Below are 22,497 nucleotides of genomic sequence, written 5' to 3'. Positions count from 1 at the left end.
AGTCTTGTCTTCTTGGTCCTTTGTAGTAGGGAGTCTCCTATTCCCACCTCCTCTCAGACTTTTTGTATCTGAGCTTGTCCTTCCTGGTCTTCTGCAGTATGGAGTTCTGAGTTGTATTGTCTCGTTAACGTGGTAGTTTCCAGACTATATGCGAGGATAGGTGTCATTCTGTTATTGTCATCAGATATTCTACAGAAAATTGAGTAGTGCTTCTTTCTAAATTGTGGCTGTATAGTTATATATTCATAGGTATATTTAATGAACATGCTTGCAAAACCACATCAGGTAGAGCTGAAGATCTCATGCTTGATGGTATCAAACCACCTAGAACAGAAGTTCAAGTACTTTGTATCTCTTACATCAGATGAAGGGAAGAGATACGCTTACATTATAATCTGGAAGAAATCGCACTAACCAACCAGAGTTTCGTGTGACACAAGAATATCTGTTAGAACAAAAGGCAAAATTTACAAAGCAGTCATGAGGTCTGCCATGTTGTGTAGTAGTGAGATCTGGCTAGTTAAAAAAAAAATTGTTTATCAACAAACAGAAACTTAACGCTGGAAATGCATAATATGCTGCAATAGACTAAAAGGTGCGCACTTAATACATCAAGAGTAGTCTAAATGTAAAACCCATTATGGCCACATTATCAGAGTAACTTTTGAAATGGTACGGACACGTGATGTGCAGACCCAATGATTACATCATGGAAGAAATATTCATCAATTGCTACAGGGCTGGCTGACAATTATTGCCGTGATGTGCAGACCCAATGATTACATCGTGGAAGAAATATTCATCAATTGCTACAGGGCTGGCTGACAATTATTGTCCATAGGGTCTTGAAAAGGTTAAGATTCACCAAAGAAGCAGCACTACAAAGAAATAAAAGGTACCTCAAGATTACAAAAGCCTATCTCCTGTAACAGGAAAAGGTGAGGGAGAAGGGGCTTGCAGAAGAAAATTGTACAGTATTACTGTACGTTTTGTCAGCTTCAAGTAATGATTCTGTAATACTTGAAACAATATGCAGATATGTGGACCAACAAAAGACAGCAATAGCTCTCAAAACCAAGTTGATTTGAGTTGGTAATGCAGCTTAACTGTTTTGCACAAACTCTTTCACGATCTCTCTTACAATGAGAGTTATATTAAGAGGTAAAACAGCAGGATTATCACCCTTCATGCTTTAAAAAAAAAAAAAAAAAAAAAAAAAAAAACACATTTAAACAGGTTTTGTTCACCACAGCCCAACAAAAACCATACATAAACTAAACTTTAAGAGTAGGTACAAAAGGTGTTGAACGCATGATATTACAAAAAATACATACGGGTGTTAAATACGATGCAGTTGTGAAGCAGCCACTTGGCATCACCGAGGAATGCCTCCGTACTTCCATACTGCTTCTTTCGAATGTTCTTCTCCAGCAGGGTCAGATCCATGGGGTGAACGACAAATTCTCGATACCGGGGGAATTCTGTCTGATCCACAGGCCTTACGAATGGGTCCGACTGTAATCACAAGAAGATAACTTTACAGTACACAGAGAAGAACAGAATATCTAGGGGCACTAGTAAAACTTTATAAATGGAAAATACAAATGAAAAGATAGAAAATTGTTCACATTTTATAACCGTCCAGGCTTCTCCAGCCATACTAATTTAGTGTACAATCCTTTTACGCGATATCACTCGATATCAAGATTATCCGCCATCAGCAATTATTCATAATGAGATATTAATTTAACTTCAATCATTTGTAAATAAGGCTTTTGGAATAATATTGTATATATTAGAACATCATTTATTATTTAAATTGTTATATTATGTAGGATAGGAGTTCATTATGTACTGTAAATATGGTCAATGTTGAGACAGAGTTTGTGTCATTTCATCTCATATTTGTGTACACGGAAAAGTTATTCTTGAAGTGGGGAAGTTGGATGACTCATGGGTTTAACTCATGAGCAAAGGTAGTATTACACAGTGACCCGCATGCAAGGCTAGCAAGCCAGGCATCTACATCATCGCCACGCCTACTGGTTACTTGTGAAGAATGAAGAGAGGGAGATGATAATGCGATCTACGAATCAGATGCTTCGTTGTATTGAGATTTGGTATTGAGCTGCTACCAAGAGTGGAGAGAGCCCGGGGATATATTATGTAGCGCGAAGCAACCCTTGTCTCTCACTACCAGAGCCACATCTACTTTATTATTTTTGAGACAGTGAGTGGTCGCTTCGAGACATAGTTATTTTTCATACAGTGTGTTGTCGCTTCGACACAGTACATAGCTGCTGTTATGTTGTCGGATCAGGGTGAGATGAAACAAGCTTACGGCTTGTGATATATTCAGCAATTATTCTGGACGAAGAACTACATTCAGTTCAAGTCTACGGAATTAGGTACAAGTCTGTATTGTATCAGTAGAATAGCTAAGTTGGATTGAGATTTTCTGCTAACATGGAAAAATTCATATCTCTGAATTTTCTCCTCCTACGATCAACGGTGATCAATTTTCATACATACAGGGCCAATGTCTAATTTAAAGACTAGGCAATTAGGCAGTGCTAGTCCAGATAGCCCAAACCATAACACAGAAGGAAGGAAGGATGTCCATGGAGCCAATTCTACAACGAGAAGAGGGGAACTAGTAACCACGGAATATACATGACCTCAACGGAAGCTGTAATTGGTGATCCTCAATTAGATAAAGCAGGCAACAGTTAATTTTCAGTAACGTAAATTCTAAATCCCTCCAAGCTTTAAGGAACTTTTCTGATTCATCTCATTTTTGTATAATAAATTCATTTTATTTAATATTGCGTTAATTTTCTTTCTCAAGCGATACTTAATGGTTAATTATTTAAAATCCTACCCCTGTGATTTAAGTATAAGTCTCCATGCTAGTAAATATAAATTTTGCTTTATAGTTTTGTTTAAAGCTGTAACGCTGGCATCCAAACATTACATAGAGAAATGGGAAACCATGGAATGACAATTGATTCTATTGGCGTGGCAATTTGCGGGCAAGTCACATATAGTTTATATTTATATTCATGTGTCACCAGGTATTAACTTTCGTCTCCTCTAGTGTTAAGATTAGGAGAGTGAACAGTTACAATTTTTAAAAAAAATTCTTTTTTACAGGTGGATTACAATTAAATACAGAATCTTCAATACGGAACAAACATGAGATTAGTTACTTGTAAAGTGCTTTACGTCGAACCGACACAGATAGGTCCTAAGGCGACGATGGGATGAGAATGGCCTTAATTAAGGTACAGCCCCAGCATTTGCCAGGTGCGAAATGGGAAACCATCTTCAGGGCTGCCGACAGTGGGATTCAAATGAAAGCTCACAGCTGCATGCCCTTAACTGCACGGCCAACTCACTCGGTACGCAGGTTCGTAAAATCATCATTATATGTATATAAAAGGCTAAGGCTTTATATGTTAACTCTTTGAGCGACAAGGGATGATTTTTCATTCCTCAGTGAACTCGCCGAAAGTGCCAGGAGTGATATTTCATCCCTCATGCAGACTCATTTAAAAATGGCGTAGTTCTTCCTTTTCCAGTAGATAGTAGCATGTATCACTAGATTCTTATCAAGGAAGATGTGTAGTCTCTGAATCTACCACCAGCAGCCATATAAAATTATTTGTTTTTGTGACGAATATTTCATCTCATCTGCTCATCTCGTGTACACGTCAACAGTGATGGCGGACTGACGCTGACAGGTTTACAAACTATGATCTAACAGATTACATAAATAGTTTCGAGAATGACGACGATTATGTAGTCAGAAAGTGGCCTGGACTTCGTAATATTGTTGAAGACTCTTCTGCTGAGGAGATATTCTGAAAAATATTTTAAAAGTGGAACACTACCAATTACCATGGTTAGAGACAATTCGGAAAGTAACAAAGATTTCCCTGGTAATATTGGTATTAAGAATAACATCACTACATTGCCATTATTCAGTCAAGTTATCCCTGATAGTGATTTACCATACTAACCATCTCGCCCTTTCCTGAAGTCACGGACTGTAACGATCTCCACCCTTTGATGCTGAACCTATAGGTTATATTTGATTTTTTGACATATTATCATTCCAAATGGCCTAATTTTATCCAGAACAGTCAAGAGGGCATACTACAAGAAATATCAACAGATTAGGGGGTCATACTAATTTCTAGAACTACATATTTGCCTTAAAATATGGATTTTCATTAATTGAATTTTAAAATTTTAAATTCATGATTAATTTTAACGATAAATATCTTTAGATGTAAACTGCCATTAATTCAAAGAGACATAACATTAAAAATTCAGTTAAAATTGGTATAAACTGATAGAGTAGGTAATTTCTTTCTAAAGAGTTGCAAATCCGATAAAAAGTGGCTAGAACTCTTGGCTAGTACCAACTAACAAACACATGCAGCACTGAGAGGGTTAATGCTTACTTCTACAGTTCTATCAGAAGGATAAGTTAATTCCAAACTGAAGTCTTCAGGGCAGATTTCTTGTGTAAGCTCGTCAGAAAAGTAGAAAAGAATCTAACTTCTAAACAGTTAAAGTTATTGAATTTTGTTGTTGTTGTTGTTGTTGTTGAATCCTCTGACTCAGAAAACTTGAGATGTTTTGTGTTAAAATGTAAATTCCATAAACTTGACTGCATACATTTAAAAAGTATCTTACAGTAAAATAATGACAGAGTTGAAGAAAGCTACTAAAAGTGATCACTCTGTTGTTAGATGAACCAAGCATCACAAAGGCCATGTTGAATGACATAATATGAGATTGTCTCGTGTGTTAGGAGCATTATTCAGTTGGTACTGACTGAGCTACGCTTAGTGGAGGATATGATCTGCATACATTTCAGTTTCAAAAGCTAAGAAACAATAGTCATAAAAATCATGCAACTTACTTCAAAAGCGGAAAATGGGATAGAAGAAATCTTGAAAGCGGACCCACTCCCATTTCCATACTGGGAAAACCCACCACCATTTGCACATATTCAGTTTTCCACTTAAAGAAATTATCTGAATTTTTTCATGCAATGTGCTTTGTTGCTCGTTTTAAAATAATTGTCTGTAAAACAGTACAAAATATATAGAAAATATGTATTAGTGAAATAGTTTCTAATTGATTAAATATTTCATTATTCCAAAAAACAAAATTTTCCACATTTATTTTGGAATTAATTTTTATTGCATACCTCGTATGCAGGAACAAACCGTTGAAATAAGACAATTAAAATGCTAACTCTTTATGAACAAAAACTAACAAGAACTACTTAAGTGAATTTGAGGATATAACATAAGTTCATCACTTTCTCTGTGATTGGGATTATCAATACTGGGGATAATACTTTCTTATAAAATACCATCAGAGTATGCCCTTTTCAATGCTTACAAAAATATGTTCAACAGGTAAATAACTATGTCCATGTTCAGCAAATATTATTTTTCCTATTTATATTCTGTTTATTGCAAGACTTGCTTAATATTGTTGATAATGTGTTATTTTTGTATTGGACACTGCACTCATTACAAAATAATTTGCTTTTTTTATTCTGTACTCTCAGTGCAAAATTTGGTCAGGGGGTGGAAAATTGCACTGCACACCCTCTGAAGTCCTTTTTAACATAAATAAGGTTACATAAATAAGGTTACAAGCCATGTTATAACATTCCATGTTTTTTCACACTAGTTTTAAGCCTATTTTAATTTTACAAATATAAATGTTGATTCTTAGGGTGCCATATATGTTAAGGACACTAGGTTCAGGGCCCTGACCTAACTTTAGGCTAAGATTTATTTTTGGCTGATGATGCTTACGACTGTTAAGCGAAACATGACCCATCTTACAACGCCTGTTGTAATGTTTATTTCCTAAATATAGGAAAGATAAGTATTGGAAAGGTGGTGTTAACTATTATTCTTGTTTTAATGTTCATAAATAAGGTTAGCATAAAACATTACCTACCATGATAGTTGGGTACCTACTCATGTGATTATGCAGAGCATTCCTACTGGCCATGTGGAAATATTGCTTGGAAATCAAAACAGCATGGATATATGTCACATTGGAAATAACTTCCATTTTCAATCGCTCTTTGAACAGGGGTAGATGTCGTTTAGGTGATAATTTATTTCTGTTACAAACAAGGACAATATTTCCAATGCATTGGTGCAAAGAACCTGTGTTTTAAAAATTGGAGAAATGTTACTTATGAAATAGCCTCTTCAATACTGGAGGCACAAATAAAACGACAGATTAGCAACTTTAATATTCAAGTTAGAATGGAAGAAGGCAACTAATTATTTTAAAGATTATAATTTGAATTCACCTGTTTACAGTGATTATAACTTTATAAATTTACTGTTATATTGTTTCTTATCCTTTGATGTTGTCATTAAGTTAGACTTTAATGATCGGTGATGAAGAGAACGTTCATTGTTCTCGAACCATGTTTGATGAATAAAATAGTTTCATTAATAGAAAGTGTATCGACAAGGTGGATTTAATCAGAATACTATTTTAGTTAGTTTTTAATAAGTTTATGCAAGTCAGTACAGGAATAAATAACAGAACTTTTTGTGGTCAACTTTATTAACAGTGATCAAACATTGCATCTCTATATATTGTCAAGTGAAAAATGATACAGAATTTTTGAGCATTCAAAGCAGTTCATACAATAAAAATTGGTTTTGACTTATCTTGTCAATAACAGTAACATTAAGCAGTCACCGAGACATTGAGGCCACGTTAGTCTTGCCTCTGCTAAGGATTAATATGTCTTCAATGTGGCGCCATGTAAATGTTTTAAATAATGTCATATTAGGTAATGAACTAACGTAAAATGAAAATGTACCAAAATAAGGAGGAAGAAAAAAAATGAAAAATACAATCTCGGACCTATAAAAGATATTATCATCATCTGATGAATTCATGTGGCAGATGAGCCATGCCACATGACAATGAATATTTTTTAAAAATTATAGCAACAATAAATCAAGAGAGTAAAAAAACAAAGGACGTGTTAATTGGTCTCGTTAGTGTGAACTTTTTAAATCTTCAACCTGCAATTATTTTGCCAAAGCCCCTGATGATGCTGTGTATAGTGTAATCCAATAATCCCCTAGGTTGTTTGGGTGCTGTCCAGAGGGTGGGAAAGAGAGAGGGAGGCAGACTACGCTGAGCTGTGCCATGATCAATATCTGCAACTGCAAACTCCTTCAACAGCTCTCAGCCTTACACTTTGCAACTTCCAGGGTTATATCAACAACAAACCTTCATTTCAATCAGAGAAAAATAATTCTCAAATACAGTATTGGTATTTTAAATTTAATAATAATAATAATAATAACAATAACAACAATAATAATAATATACCTACTATACTCCAAATGCGCAAAACCAGACAAACAGTCATTACTTTTGTAGATTTCAGAAAAGCATATGACTCTATAGACCGTCAAACACTTTTCAATACTCTAGAAGAATTTCAAGTGGACAAAAAAACAAGAGAATTAATCAAACAAACATTAATTGGCACTACTTCAAAAGTTAAATTCCTAGGCGAAATATCTGAGCCTTTTCCTGTTAACACCGGGGTCCGTCAAGGGGATGGTTTATCGCCGTTACTATTTAACTTGGTACTTGAGAAAGTAATCAGGACCTGGGAAAAGGAAACTACAGGAATAACCCTTGGAAGACCATGTAAAGACAGAATTCACGTGCAATGTCTGGCCTTTGCTGATGACAAAGCAATCCTTTCCAATAATAGGCATGAAGCAATTCATTCCATTGAAAAACTACATGAAACTGCCATCAAAGCGGGACTTCAAATTTCCTATGAGAAAACTCACAACATGGAAGGAGCCTCACGACACTTAGATGGACAACCTATGATAACTAAACTCGGTAAAATTATTCAAGTTAATCAATTTAAATATTTGGGAGAAATTATCCAGCCCTCTGGTTTAAACCGCAAAGCAAATAAAGAAAGAATTTCCAAATTACAGAAACCATACAGGATCACTTGGAACAGGTATAATAAAAAATCAGTATCTCGGAATGCAAAACTTAGACACTACAGTACAGTGATCAAACTTGAAGCGTTATATGCCTCAGAAACCTTAATCATTGGTGGCGGATCTTTAACCGAAGACATTGAGAAACAAGAAAGGAAAATTTTACGAAAAATTTTTGGCCCAGTTTGTATACATGGAATATAGAGAAAAAAATCATCCCAGGAGATATATTGTCATTCTGAAAAAATTTCTCACATTTTTCGGAAAAGACAATTGAAATTTTATGGACACATTATCAGAATGAACACTAACAGGCTAACTAAAAGAATTATCAACCTGGCCCCTTCATTAAAAACCAAGAACAGCTGGCTTCGTGAAATTGAAACAGATCTCCAGGAAATCAACATCTCAGAAGACATTGTACAGGACAGATGTAAATTCAGAACCAAAATCGACAATCACCACTTTGAAGACAAACCCAACACCAGAGCTACTATAACTTGGACAGAAGAACGAAGGAAGAACTCAGCGAGAGGATGAAGAGATTTTTGGAGGAAAAGAAGGCCAACACATCAGCTAAGCAAGTTCAACCGTGCTCCTGAGTAGGGCGTAACGATGTATAATAAATACCTACAGCTTTATAACAGACTATTATGCCTTTCAGCATTCAGTATGCAACACTCTGTGAATTAACTAAGCACCTCCACAACCTTCTATTTGCAATGTCCTCTGTTGCTATGTTTTATCCCATACCCCTTATCAAAAACTGAGTGCATTGTTTCCTTGCACTCCCTCTATTTCTCTCGCCCTCTTTGCCTGAGTCTATTGTACTCCTCGGTTATTTTTATCCATTTGTCTCACATGAACCTACAACAAAAGCTGATTTATAAGTACAGCTCAGCCACTGAGTTTATTCCCAACTTAGCCTTTATTTCCTCATTCCAAGTACCCTCCTGCCATTGTTCCCACCTGTTTTTACCATCAATCATCCTCACCACTTTATTACAGTTACTTCCAACTTATAAATAAGATGACAGCCTAAATCCACCTAGCTTTCACTCCCATACAGAAACATCCATTGAAAAACAGACCTATGTACAGACAGTTTAATCCAAGAACTCACTTCCTTCTTGTATAGATCACAACTGCATTAACTTTGCTGCACCTTGATTCAGTCTCGCTCAACTACCATCCTGGGAGTATACACATCCTAAATACGGTACTTGAAATGATCTACCTGCCGCAATTATGTATTCCCTATTCAATCCTTTTAGGTTTCTGCCCTACTGACATCACTTTAGTTTTGGAAATGCTAATTTTCATATCATCCTTGCTACACCTCTTTTCAAACTCCAAGATATTAGACTTCAGGCTTTTAGCACAATCACTCAACTGAATCCTATCTCTCATTTTACTTGCTTCGGTGGTACATAAGCTAAGCACCCTCAGTTTGCACTTTTCAGTAGATGATCCATGTAAACTATGAAAAAAAAGAAGGTTAAAGATTACAGTATTGCCTAACCCCTGTAACTATTTTGAACCAACCACCCATTCTACCATTAATTCTCACTGTGGCCAGATTCTCAACATAAATGCCTGTGATTGTTTGTACTCCTCCAGTAGGGCCTACAGCCACTATGATCTCCCTCCGTAACAATCGGTCAATATTGGACTGGGGCTGCAGTAGCACTGGCTGTCACTAGTGTCCCGCCGGTGTCACAAGTATTGTCGTGATGAACAAAGTACTGTCTGTGTACTGCCTTGGAGTACCGTGTCTGTGTACTACCGTCTGGTGTCAGGGTGCGGAACAGCTGGAGTGAGTAGAATTGCAGCTGTGTTAACTGCTGTTGAGAGGAATATTGTAGTGCTGGCTAGCACTGCTGAGTTATTGCCGTTGTGTGAACGCTGTTTAGTTGCGAGTGTTGAGTAGTTAACCATCCTGGCTGTGTGAGTGGCAAGTTTCTCTGGAGTTGAGGCAAGGAACAGTTGTGTGTTGTGGTGGCAGTTCTGAAGATGATTTTTTGTGGTTTCCCATTTTTGCACCAGGCTGTACCTTAATTAAGGCCACATCTGTTAGCTTACGAATCCTAGTCCTTTCTCATCCTTATGTCGCCGAAAACCGGTCTTAGTGCGACGTTAAACCTCCAGCAAAACGAATTCATGATCATCAGGATGGCCGTTTTAGAAAGAAAAGAAGACTAAGCAGCGTATCTGAGAAGTACTTCGTTTCAATTAAATACATGGTCGTAAAAGTGTTACAAATGGTAAAAAGGACTGTGCGTGCGGCCTTAGTCGCCACGACAACAAACGCTTGACCAGAGTGAATTAGGCAGAAGTAGGGGAAACTGGCAGAAACAAAACAGGCGTATACTGGTTTGCTTCACAGGCAGAATACCTCAATATGCCTTTCCGCAGTCTACAGTTAGATCTCGTTTCAAATAAATGCACCGCGCAGTGCACGAGAGGGGAAGTATACACGCATGCACAGAAATGGTGTTACCTACTCGCTTAACGCATTGCTGCAGGTAGTTGGCCCGCTACAAGATTGAAATGGACACAGTGGTGGGTGTAAAGCAAAACACACTCTGTGTCTTCAGCACTGCCCCTTCACTCCCTCATCCTTTCGGGTACTGGAGTGGCCTTCAACTGGAGTGGGGCAGTGTTGATTACTACTTATGTCGGGGCACCATTACTGTGCATGTATGTACACAATGTTCTACTATAATTCTTAAAAACATGCCTACCACTTCGTCCGGCTATCCTCGACGGAAGGTCTACCTCACTACGGTTGCATCAGGCTAACAATAGCCACAGGAAATTATTAATATTATTGTAGAAACACTGAGAGGATCATACTGTGATGATGACGATGCTTGTTGTTTAAAGGGGCCCAACATCGAAGGTCATCGGCCCGATCATACTATGGTAACACATGATGTGTATACTCGTTCTCTGTATACCGACTGTCTAGGGCAGCGCCTCTCAGAGTGCATGCACCGTGCATGGTGCAAACGACAACTTTGCTTGGTTGACCAGAGTGCAGACCCCCACTCCTCAATTTGGAGCAATAGCGCTGTCTCTTTCCCCATGCCTGTCTCGCACGCTCCACCTGTCTCCCTCTTCCTCACTTGCTCCGTAGCGCTCCAAATCCGAGCCGAGTTGAGCCGAGCTTAGCCGAGTAGCCCAGAGACGAAGCGTTGGTCCGAGCCGAGTCGAATGGGACCTAGGCACTGTGCACAAGAACTCTGTGCTTCAATTTGCACGGGTGAGATTTTGGGCATTTGAGAGGCCCTGGTCTAGGGGGAATGAGTCAGAAGTTTAGAACTGCTATGTACAAGTAAATGGAGAAGAAATAACTATGCTGTGCGCAGAAACCAAAAACAGCATTCCTTCATCAACAGGCAATTTTTATAGACATCCCCAAGTAAGGCAATCATAGTTGCAATATTCCATTCTCATGCTGGCGGACGCATTGTCAACATATCCTTGAAGCAATGAGAGAGGTTTAGCTCGCTTGAAGGCTTCATATGAATCTGGCACCTTTGCTGGACAGGGAAGGGACAAGCCCAAGCCTCAGTTTGTCCAAGACATATCTGGGTGTGATGAACCACCACACCGACAAAGTCACCTTCCTTGGTCTGAGTGACTCATACCGTTCGAGGATTTGCTTATGAGCCCATGTGCGCCACTTTGATCAGCCTGGGAGACACCAAAATATGTTTACAGGCGACAGGCGTGTGTAGGTAGATTAATACCATTTTGGAAAAACAAACGACGAGCGACTGCCAGTAGATGAAAAGACGTTAAAATCCCGGGGTTATTAACAAATTGTGTCCCTCGTGATCATGGCTGAAAATCAAAACAAATACGAAAATTTCACCCAAAAACATCGTTAATTAAAATTGGTAAGAAGAGTCCCCATTTGCGACGCGCCCTTCACAATTACCCTTCGGTTAAAATCAATAGCATGTGCTGCAATGTTAATGAATTATGCATTGTAACCAATGAAGTTCATGCTCACCCAGAACTTTTAACACAATGGTTGAAACAAAAGTCGATTATCTGCAAAACGTTAGCTATTTAAACCAAGCGCTGGCCTTCTGAGCACAACTTGGTAGGTTCGATCCTGGCTCAGTTCGATATATTTGAAGGTGTTCAAATATGTCAGCCTCGTGTCAGTAGATTTACTAGTACGTAAAAGAACTCCTGCTGGACAAAATTCCGGCACATGGGACGTAAAATCAGTAACATTATTAGTTTATTTTTCCGTTGTCGTCCCCTCGCAGGCTGCTGACGATCTTCACGGATATTTTTTTTTTTTTTTTTTTTTTTTTTTTTTCCTTTGAGTTACTCGTAATCGAGTTGCTGTACCGTTGAAATCGCATCACTGATGGTGGTTCGGCGGCCAGAATAATCTTCTCCGTCCACAATCCACATCCACGTTTCCCTACTACCTTGCCCTCTATAATCATTAGTATCAGGTTGTATTTGTTCATACTGTATATGAGTCAAGTGCGTGATCGGGACAATAGGTTTACAGCTAACACCCTTCAGGTTCCACAGCATCGTGCGGTAAAGTGCTCTAAGTCGTTCACTGTCACTGTCTTTCATTGATACAATGATCTTAAACTATATGAAATACAGCTAAGTAGTGTCAAAACTCAGAAGAAAGAAGTATTTCCCCTCATTAAGCCATGTGAGTGATTTTTTCTCCAAAGTAATCCATGTTTCTGAAAATGTTAAAGGAAATATTATAATCTTCTAGGCATATTTTAGACGTTTAGTTTAATCTTAATTTATCATCAGTATGAAGATGCATCTTATGTTTTCTGAGTGTTTATTATTAGATTTTTATATATACCGAGCGAGTTGGTCGTGTGGTTAGGAGCGCACAGCTGAGAGTCCTGAAGATTTTTGTGTGTATGTGATTTCCCATGTTCATACCAGGCAAATGCTGGGGTTGTATCCCCTAATAAGGCCACGGTCCCTTCTTTCCCACTCCTAGCGTTTTCCTGTCACATCGTCGCCATTAGACCTACCTGGTCGGTTCGACGTAAAGTCACCAATTGTAAAAGGTTTAACTGATAAATTTAAGTTTCAGTGGTACTTACAGGCAAAGGGACCTATAGTCGTATCTGTAATTAACTTTAAATACACATCTAATTTATATATTTAATCTCCTTTACAATGAGAAATACAAATTATGTAGGCCTAATTATATTGTTTCGTTTCTCACAGCTCAATACGTGCGGTCCCTTGGGCAGAGTTTTATTGAGGTTTCATTGTAATATAATATTTATTTCAAGTAAGTTAAAGTTAAGAGCAGTTGGGAAAGTTACAAAGTGGCGCATAATCAAATGAAAGAAAGAAGGAAAGAGGTTTACTGCTTTCCTTACATATCGTCACTGCCGGAACAAAACCTATGTGAAATATTTTAGCTTAGAACTTTCGCCGGTAAGGTTCTGCCATCTAGGATGCAATATTGTGTGCATTTTGCCAAGGCATTCTCGCTCTTCATAATGTATGTGCTGCGGATCAGTGGAGGCCTTTGATCAGAGGGATGCCCGGTTCGATTCCCGGCAGGGCCGGGTTTTAACCGTAATTGGTTAATTTCGCTGGCGCGGGGGCTGGGTGTATGTGTCGTCTGCACCATCATTTCATCCTCGTCACGACGCGCATACGCGTCAAATCACGAGACTCGTCCTCGGACACTGCATTTCATTCACACATTTTCCTTTTGTCTCACTTCTGTAGGGATCTCATCCCAGGCATATCTAATTAATATGAAAAGAAAAGAAAAAAAAACCAGACATACTGTTTTCGGTTAAGAGGCGGAACGGCGAAGTTACCGGCGTGCAGACGATACTTCCTCTTCGTACAAACACACCTTTCACCGAAGTAAACAATCGACGATTAATATTCAATTCTTAATTTCACCATCAGTGGTATGCGATATACAGCAGCTCAAAGAAAAGAATGAACGCATGGTACCTATTGTATACGTTCCTCGCAAGTACACTTTTGTCAGACACTGAATGTATAGATAGGGTAAGGTGGTACATTTTAGATCAAAATTTAAACCGTACAGGGCCTACTCACTTGCAGTACTACCAACATTCTTTTACAATGACAATGAAGTAACCACCGTAAACTATGGTATTTACATAAACCCTCGTTGTAAACATTGTACGACACAGAAGAGCCTGTCTTTGATCACGATTGTACCTCTGGTGGTACAATTTGGATCACTTATTTAAACCACCTTCCTCACCCCCCCCCCCCCCCCCCGGCACGTATTTCATGATACCGCGCAGTGCAGTCCTGGTATTGAATCCATGGTCCTTTTATCACGTAATTCTCACAGTTACAATCCAGATGACAAAATCTACACTCGTTGTTTGCTAGTGTCGTGCAACTCCCGACACGGATACTGGTGATCATGCTACTTGATGCTAAGGCTTAGGTCGTCCGTTGAAGTATACTGCGCCGCGCTATCGTCTTGGACGTTGCCGTAGGAAAGCAAACCCCCTAAGTTTGATTCGAAGCCGGCAGCGTTTGCTGGCCCGTTACGAAGCATTAGTATAGCGAACAACCACAGATGGTTAATTTTAATATGTTTTAGAATATATGTTAGCTTTATTAAACTACAACATTAGAAGAAAATACGACAAATGAAGTGTAAAATTATTGGGAGTTGTGCAACACTGCAACAATACCACGCACCGCCCCAGTAAAATAGTTCTCTTTTCTATATTACACAGTCCAAGTACTTAAAGTTGTATTGTAAATCATAAATAAATACAAATATTTTAATACAACCGATACAGATTAATACGTAATCCGAAAGTAATGCCTTGTGTCCTGAGCTGGCGCGCACTACCAGAACGACCCAAGCTTTTCGGCCAGTTTTCCAGGAAATCTATTGGATCCATGGAAACATATTTTAGATTTTTAAAAATTGAAGTCGGACGATTTTCTACATTTTCCCCGCAGACGACATTTTATTGGCTGAAGAACCAAAAAAGTGGCCACTTACTGAAAATATTAATACATGATTTTACGGATTTAAATTTACTTGTTCAGGTTTTTATTCTTAATAATTATTTTACATGATTTATGTGGAAAATAGCTACACCGCTGAAATCAGCAGCCTATCCTGAGGCTAGTAGTATAATTTGTTTTACAACACTGTACGAAGTAACAAACTGCCTCGCGCTCCGAAATGATGTGTTCAATATTAGACATTTCTTCGCCAGTTGGTACATAACCTTGGCAACACCTTAATTTCTCTGACCCGCCTAATTTGGTGGCCGCGACAATAATCCTTTTTCAGAATCTGGGATGGCTAGGTGCCTTTCAATGGTCAGAGTTTGCAGTTTTGAAACAAAATCCAGGTTATTCAAGCTCTTTATCTGTTTGCAATATCATTAGTGGCGAACAAGAACATACAGTATAGTTCACCCAGCTACTTTTATCTTTCAACATTTACACCGGTGACTTCCTGCGATGATGAACGATCTTTCTCAGCCTACAAGAGAATCTATGGGATCAGCGTCAAAATATCGCAATGGAAAATACGGAGAAGTACTTGGCGACACACTGCGCATCACGATAATCAAAAAAATGTTACTGTATTATTTGTGTTACTTAACAGGAGCTACAAGACAGATTCTATATTAACTTTATTTAGTAACATTTTATTTGCTTCATTTTCAGCGCATGAGGAACAGGAAATTAGCTACAATACATTGTGTAATATATACTGCGATTTATAATACATAACATTCTTGTTAAATATTTGAAGTACTTTGATTATTTAATAGTGTCAAAATTAGAAAGCAGTAAACGATTTAAATTATTTAAAGCAACAATGATGACGGTCATAAAACATGGAGGTATTTAAAACTGCCTCACATCAAAAGAATATACGACATTCTTTTGTAAATTTAGTGCATTAATACTATTACATACTGTATTAATACTACATACTGCACAGATATTTACTACATTTTTATGTACATATTTCGCACTTTTCATATTACATAAATATACAATGTTCGTTAGGGTATCCATACGGTTTATATCTACATATTGAACCGTATCGTTCATGCGTGATCAGTAGCGGCGATTTGAATAAGAAAAGCGGGGAGGGGGTGGGGGCACAAAAAGTACAGACAACAAAAAGTACCCAAGTCTGCTGGAAATACCGAACGGGGTGGGGGTGGGGGGAGGCACCAACTGAGGGACTTTCGATAGAGACATAAAGGCTGACAGTCTACCAACGTATGTGCGGTAATAATAGTACTATACAATACCAAACCGAACCAAACCCCATGGCGCAAACTCGAAGGGCCATGGCCTACCAAGCGACCGCTGCTCAGCCCGAAGGCCTGCAGATTACGAGGTGTCGTGTGCTCAGCACGACGAATCCTCTCGGTCGTAATTCTTGGCTTTCTAGACCGGGGCCGCTATCTCACCGTCAGATAGCTGCTCAATTGTAATCACGTGGGCTGAGTGGACCTCGAACCAGCCCTCAGATGCATGTAAAAATCCCTGACCTGGCCGGGGCCTCCGGGTAAGAGGTAGGCACGCTACCCCTACAGCGTGGCGTCGACCAGTACTATACAATACAAAGGGCACTAGGAAAGTTTTGCAATGTGAGTGAACGCTTTAGACTTTTTCAAAATAATTTCCAACACACCCAATACACTTCTCCATACGTCGAAACCAGTCACTGAACCAACTCTGCCAATTTTCTTCGGTTACATTTTCACACTCTTGATCCCATGCTGCCAGAAGCTCCTCGTCGGATGCAAAACGCCGCCCTTTCAGTTTCATCTTCACTGTAGCGGATAATTGCGCGATATTCACCTTTAGACCACACTGACATCTTAACTTGCTTACAATCCCACTGCTTGGTAACAACTGGTGTGAAGGTCGCGCCTTGCTGTCTTCTAGACCGGTTTTCACACCTCTTTTCATCCCTCGCCATAACAAGGGTGTCCAGCCAACCGTTTTGGTATATTGCAAAACTTTCCTAGTGCCCTTTGTAAAGGAACAATAATTATGTATGTATTGCAATTAAATAAAAGTACGGCGTGATTATACAATTAAACAGTCATTTAGTGTTTGACTACAGAACTACATACTGACTGAGTGAAACAGCCAGACTGATGAATGCGCGTGGATGACCTTGCAAATATTTACCCCTGCTACCCTTCGGCGCAGGGTCACCACTACTTGCTGTGGCGCTGTACACTTCGGTTAGCCGCGACGAACGACATTTTGTGTGTATTTCCTCTAAGTATTTTTCTTAATAATTAAACAAATTAAAGAAAAGAAATAGCTGAATAAACAACAGGGTTTGCAAATTTTTTAAATCATTCCTCGTTTCAGGCGGCTAAAACAGAATAAAATGTATTTTTTCTCCACAGAGTTTTTTTTGCTAGGGGCTTTACGTCGCTCCGACACAGATAGGTCTTATGGCGACGATGGGATATGAAAGGACTAGGAGTTGGAAGGAAGCGGCCGTGGTCTTAAATAAGGTACAGCCCCAGCATTTGCCTGGTGTGAAAATGGGAAACCACGGAAAACCATCTTCAAACTCCACAAAGTGGGGTGGCAACTGCCCACCTTCGCCACCCCCCTAATCACGGCTACTGATTGTGATAATAATTAGAATCAAGTCTGATAAATTATTAAATGCGAGGAACGCACAATAACATGCGGTCATCATTCTTCTGAGCGACCCTTTTCAAGTGTAGACATTCTAATTTTCAACTCGCGTAGAATCCAATGCCATCCACGTTTCCCACATGCCTTTCTGAGACCTCGGTTTAAGTGGTGTACCACTTGGAGGCGCCAGGTTTCTTGCCGATCGTGGTGTAATATAACCATTCTCATCTATTTCCTACAGGTTGATTTCACAGTTTTGTTGCGAATTGTTGCCATCACTCGTATGAAATCGCTGAAATCTGTTTGCGTTTCAACTTCTAACCCACGGGAAATGTAAGTTTACACAAATCATCAGTTCTATAAATGGCCACGAATTCATTTCCTAAAGCTAGTTCTTTATAAGATCATTCGAGAAGAACTGCTTTCAGTATAATTCAGTAGCATGCAGGTTGATGCCATGAAACCAAACAGATGAGCTGAAAAAAAGTGAACTTTACTTTCCTATTCTAAATTAAATACTGATACCGTTTGGACTGTAAACAAGCCGTCTCCCTCTACTGCAGACAGATAAATAAACTATCAAATTTCTACTTGAAACAAACATTCAGCGTATTACGTCGTTTTCAGCATATACAGTACGTGTTGGAGAGATGTTTTAAGCATAGAACGTCGGTATTTGAAGAAGCTCAATTATGTCAGTTCTCGTGTCGGTAGTTTTACTGGCACAAAAAAAGAACTCCTGTGGGACTAAATTCCGGCACCTCGGCATCTCCGAAAACCGTTAAAGTAGGTTTTTTGTAATTTTCTTCACGTCGCACCGACACATAGATCTTACGGCGACGATGGGATGGAAAAAAGGGCTAGGAGTGGGAAGGAAGCGACCGTGGCCTTAGTTAAGGTACAGTCCCAATATTTTCCTCGTGTGTTTAAAGTAGTTAGTGGGACATAAAGTCATTATTATTTTTATCATTATCATTATTATTATTATTATTATTATTATTATTAAGTACCATACAGAATAAAAATGGCCAACCGGACCAGTGGGACTGGTTCTCTTTAATATGTACTTATTTAGTCGTATGGTGATTAGAAACCATATATATTGTATTTTTTACAATTTGCTTTACGTCGCACCGACACAGATAGGTCTTATGGCGACGATGGGATAGGAAAGGGATGGAAGGAAGCGGCCGTGGCCTTAATTGAGATACAGCCCGAGCATTTTGCCAGGTGTGAAAATAGGAAACCACGGAAAACCATATTCAGGGCTGCCGACAATGGGGTTCGAACCCCACCATCTCCCGGATGCAAGCTCTCAGCTGCGCGCCCCTAACCGCACGGCCAACTCGTCCGGTACGTGGAAAAGTTACTCTGAGACTATTGATATGGGTGACAACGCTACGTCAGCGTAATAGCGCAAAGGAGAACAATTACGATTGCTCAACTATATTTTGAGATGGCTTCTTGAGAATAACCGGGTTCCGCGTATCTGCACAATTCAGGTCATTTTCACCGACTCGACGTTCAGAATTAACAACAACCCCTCGCAAAGTCCATTTGAATCGAGATATAGATTTTTTGAAGTTCTTTAACAGTATGTCCAACAGTCTTACGTTCATATACCCGATTCACGGTTGTTTCCAGCCATCCTGTATATGGTCCTGCGTAAGAAAGACAACAGCGAACTTCAGGTATAGCAAGATGCTTACATCGCTGAGATTATAAGAGCCAGACGTCTCCAGTGGGCGGACCATGCTGTTAGAATGAACAGCGGTCAATGCCCGTAAGCTAATCTAGACGTAATGAAAGGAAACCATCTGAACGTCCAAGAACAAGATAGCTAAAAGGGGTTTCGAAAGAGTGGGCGTTACTGGAGATGAAGTAAAAAATCGGTCGCTACAGAGGAATATTTGTGAGGAATCGCGCAGTTTTTTAGGCTTCTACGTGCCATTATTATTTTTATCATTATTAACTGGACCAACTAATAGAAATTCTGAAATGATCGCGACCAGATACCGAGAAAGAAGAATTATCTATAATCTCTAAAAAATATCAGTCTGCAGTGATAAGAATCGATGGCTATTGAAAATAAGCAGCAATCCAGAAATTAGTGAGGCAAGGCTGCAGTTTGTCTTTTCAGTGTTTATACAGAACAGGCGGTAAAAGATATCAAAAATGAATTTGGAAAGGGAACCACAACCCAAGCTACAAAATCTACAGACATGCTGAATAGCATGGGCACAATCCTAGAGAAGGGGTATAAGATGAAAATAAATCTAAAACAAAAACAATGGAGAGCAGTGGAACAAAGTCAGGTGATGCAGGAAATATTCTATTGGGAAATGAAGTCGTAAAGGAAGTAGTTGAATACCGGTACTGGATAGTAAAATAACCAATGATCGCGGAATACGGAGGACAGCACAAGAAATTAAATTACTCACTTCGAACATTGATATAAGAATTAGAAAGAAGATTTTGAAGACATTCGTTTGTAGCGTGGGGTTATACGGAAGTGAAACATAGCTCAGAAAGAAGAGAATAGAGGCTTCTGATATGCAGTGTTACAGAAAATGCTGGAGGTGAGATGGATAGACAATCTCGAATGAAGAGATACTGAATCAAATTGGTGAGAGAACGATCTGCCTAAATTTGAATAGACGAGACAGCATGAGAGGACTGTTCGTAAGACACGCAAGACTTGTTCAATTAGTTTTTGAGGGAAGTAGTGCAGTGGGTAAGAACTGTAGGGGTAGACCAAGGCACGAATATGGCAAACAGTTCAGAGTAGACGTAGAACGTAGAAAGAAAAGGTTAGCTCAAGATAGGGTGGCATGGCAACTGCGTCAAACCAGTCTATGGAGTGAAGACCCAAAAAACATAGTATTCTTATTTATTCGTGGTTACTGACATCTATAGGCCACGTTTACACAACCCACCTATCCTATCCCATCCCTCAGACATACTCTATCTCTTTGCATTCCCACCAAAAGTCCTTAAGTCGTCCTTTCTCGGTCCTCCAGCCAGAAATCTTTTCGTGGCTTGGCAAGTTGTTTTTCGAGTCCATCCTTCATTTTTCTTCTACAGACCGATCTTTGCATGAACGGTATCTTGAGAGCCAGCCTCTGCGGGATCACCCTCTCGATGTGTCCACAGAAAGCTAGTCTGCTTTCCGTCATAGCAGTTGTTATTTTCTCGACTTTATCAATAATAATAATAATAATAATAATAATAATAATAATAATAATAATAATAATAATCGTATGGCTCAGTTACCGTGTGCAGACATTTTAATTTGACGCCATCTGGCTGTCTGCTCGTCAATTTCGAAGTTCCGTTTTACTCTAGGCCCACCAGATGGCAGACCGAGTAAACCGAAACTCTCTTGGGCGTCTATGGCTAAGATTTAATGAATTTTGTCGGGTAAACACCAAATGTGTTACCAGAGATCTTTTACATGCCGACATCGTACGACATGGAGTGTCGAATGGACTTTTTTCCGCCCTTCAAAAATCCGACCACCTCTGCCGGATTTGAACCCGCTATCTTGGGATCCGGAGGCCGACACTCTACCACTGATCCACAGGGGCGGCTGTCTTTATCCATACGGCTCCTGGTCTGGTCTTACGCGGAAAGTGAATCATCGTTCCTTTAGCGGCTTCTTTGGACGCAACATTTCACTTAAGAATTTTCTTCCTCTGTCTTCAATGAGTGGATCCGTCACCCTACTCAGCTATTCCGCCGCAGGGAGAGACACTCCACCTCACCACCGAACAATAATGTTTTAACTGAGCTGTGATAAAGATGGACTTGGATTTGTAAGTTCCATGACATAATCTGAAAGTAGGTCTTAAAGGGAGCCATTGCTTTCAGCGTCGACTCAGTTAATTTAACTTTGAAGATTTTTAGTCTGCCGAAAATTAATTATAACAAACGTAATAACATACCGGTAAACACTGGTAATGTTATAGTTATCGAAATCGTTTTTCAACAACCTATTAGGTCATGTTACGTACATGCTGTACGGTTTGAAGAATGTTAAGTACAGAAGAAAAATATCCAACCCACAACCTCCCGATTTCGAACCAATTTCGATATCTGAACTGTAATTTTTAAGTGTACAGCTTAACATAATGTCTCATTTAATAATTAAGTCAGATTTCTATTTTAAAATTTTAACGGCATATGTGACAGACTGTAATATCTGGTGCTCCTCAAAGGCCAGTTGATATGAAGTTAAGTATGGTAAAGTGAGAGATCAGTCTGTCTATATTTTGAAGAACTTTCTATTAGTGCGGCATGTGAAGAGGACTTAGTTGTATGTACAATGGTTAATTTTAGTCGGTTTAAAATATGTCACGTTCTACGAAATTGTTGTCATAATGTGAGTATGCTCCTAGTTCCATACCGCCACCTCCTTTAAAGCCCCCTTAAGCTCTGTACTGTATATGCCACTGTACAGTATACTGTATAAAAACTGCGCAAAACAAGTAATCAAAACAAAAAAGTTTCTATATTTCTCCGTTGAACTCATCAGTCCAATCTTTCTCACAATCATCAACTCGCATTCACTTTCGCTGGTAATCGACCAGACCGAAAGGAAGGGTAAAAAGTCTTCAAAGTCGGATCATTAATTATACCGTGATGCCGTCTCCTTGCCTACGATGTAGCGTACAAAAAATGAGCAACGTGACCATATTCCCAGGTACAAGAACATTACGTGCACTTTAAAACAAGTAACATTACACCTTACGAAGCAAATGTTCTTTGGACACGCATT

General features: G+C 39.1%; 1 protein-coding gene across 1 annotated transcript in view; it reads right to left on the bottom strand.

Annotated features, from left to right (window-relative positions):
* The window catches only part of Zmynd8 (Zinc finger MYND-type containing 8), a 415,670-nt gene that overhangs the window by 114,414 nt on the left and 278,759 nt on the right, over positions 1 to 22,497 (bottom strand). The window contains exon 6 of the mRNA XM_067157629.2: positions 1,335 to 1,515. Coding sequence (XP_067013730.2) covers positions 1,335 to 1,515 — 181 coding nt within the window. The remainder of the gene's footprint in view (positions 1 to 1,334; positions 1,516 to 22,497) is intronic.

Source organism: Anabrus simplex, chromosome 14, assembly GCF_040414725.1.
Source record: "Anabrus simplex isolate iqAnaSimp1 chromosome 14, ASM4041472v1, whole genome shotgun sequence".
Taxonomy (NCBI): domain Eukaryota; kingdom Metazoa; phylum Arthropoda; class Insecta; order Orthoptera; family Tettigoniidae; genus Anabrus; species Anabrus simplex.
This window is presented reverse-complemented; position numbering and strand designations above follow the sequence as displayed.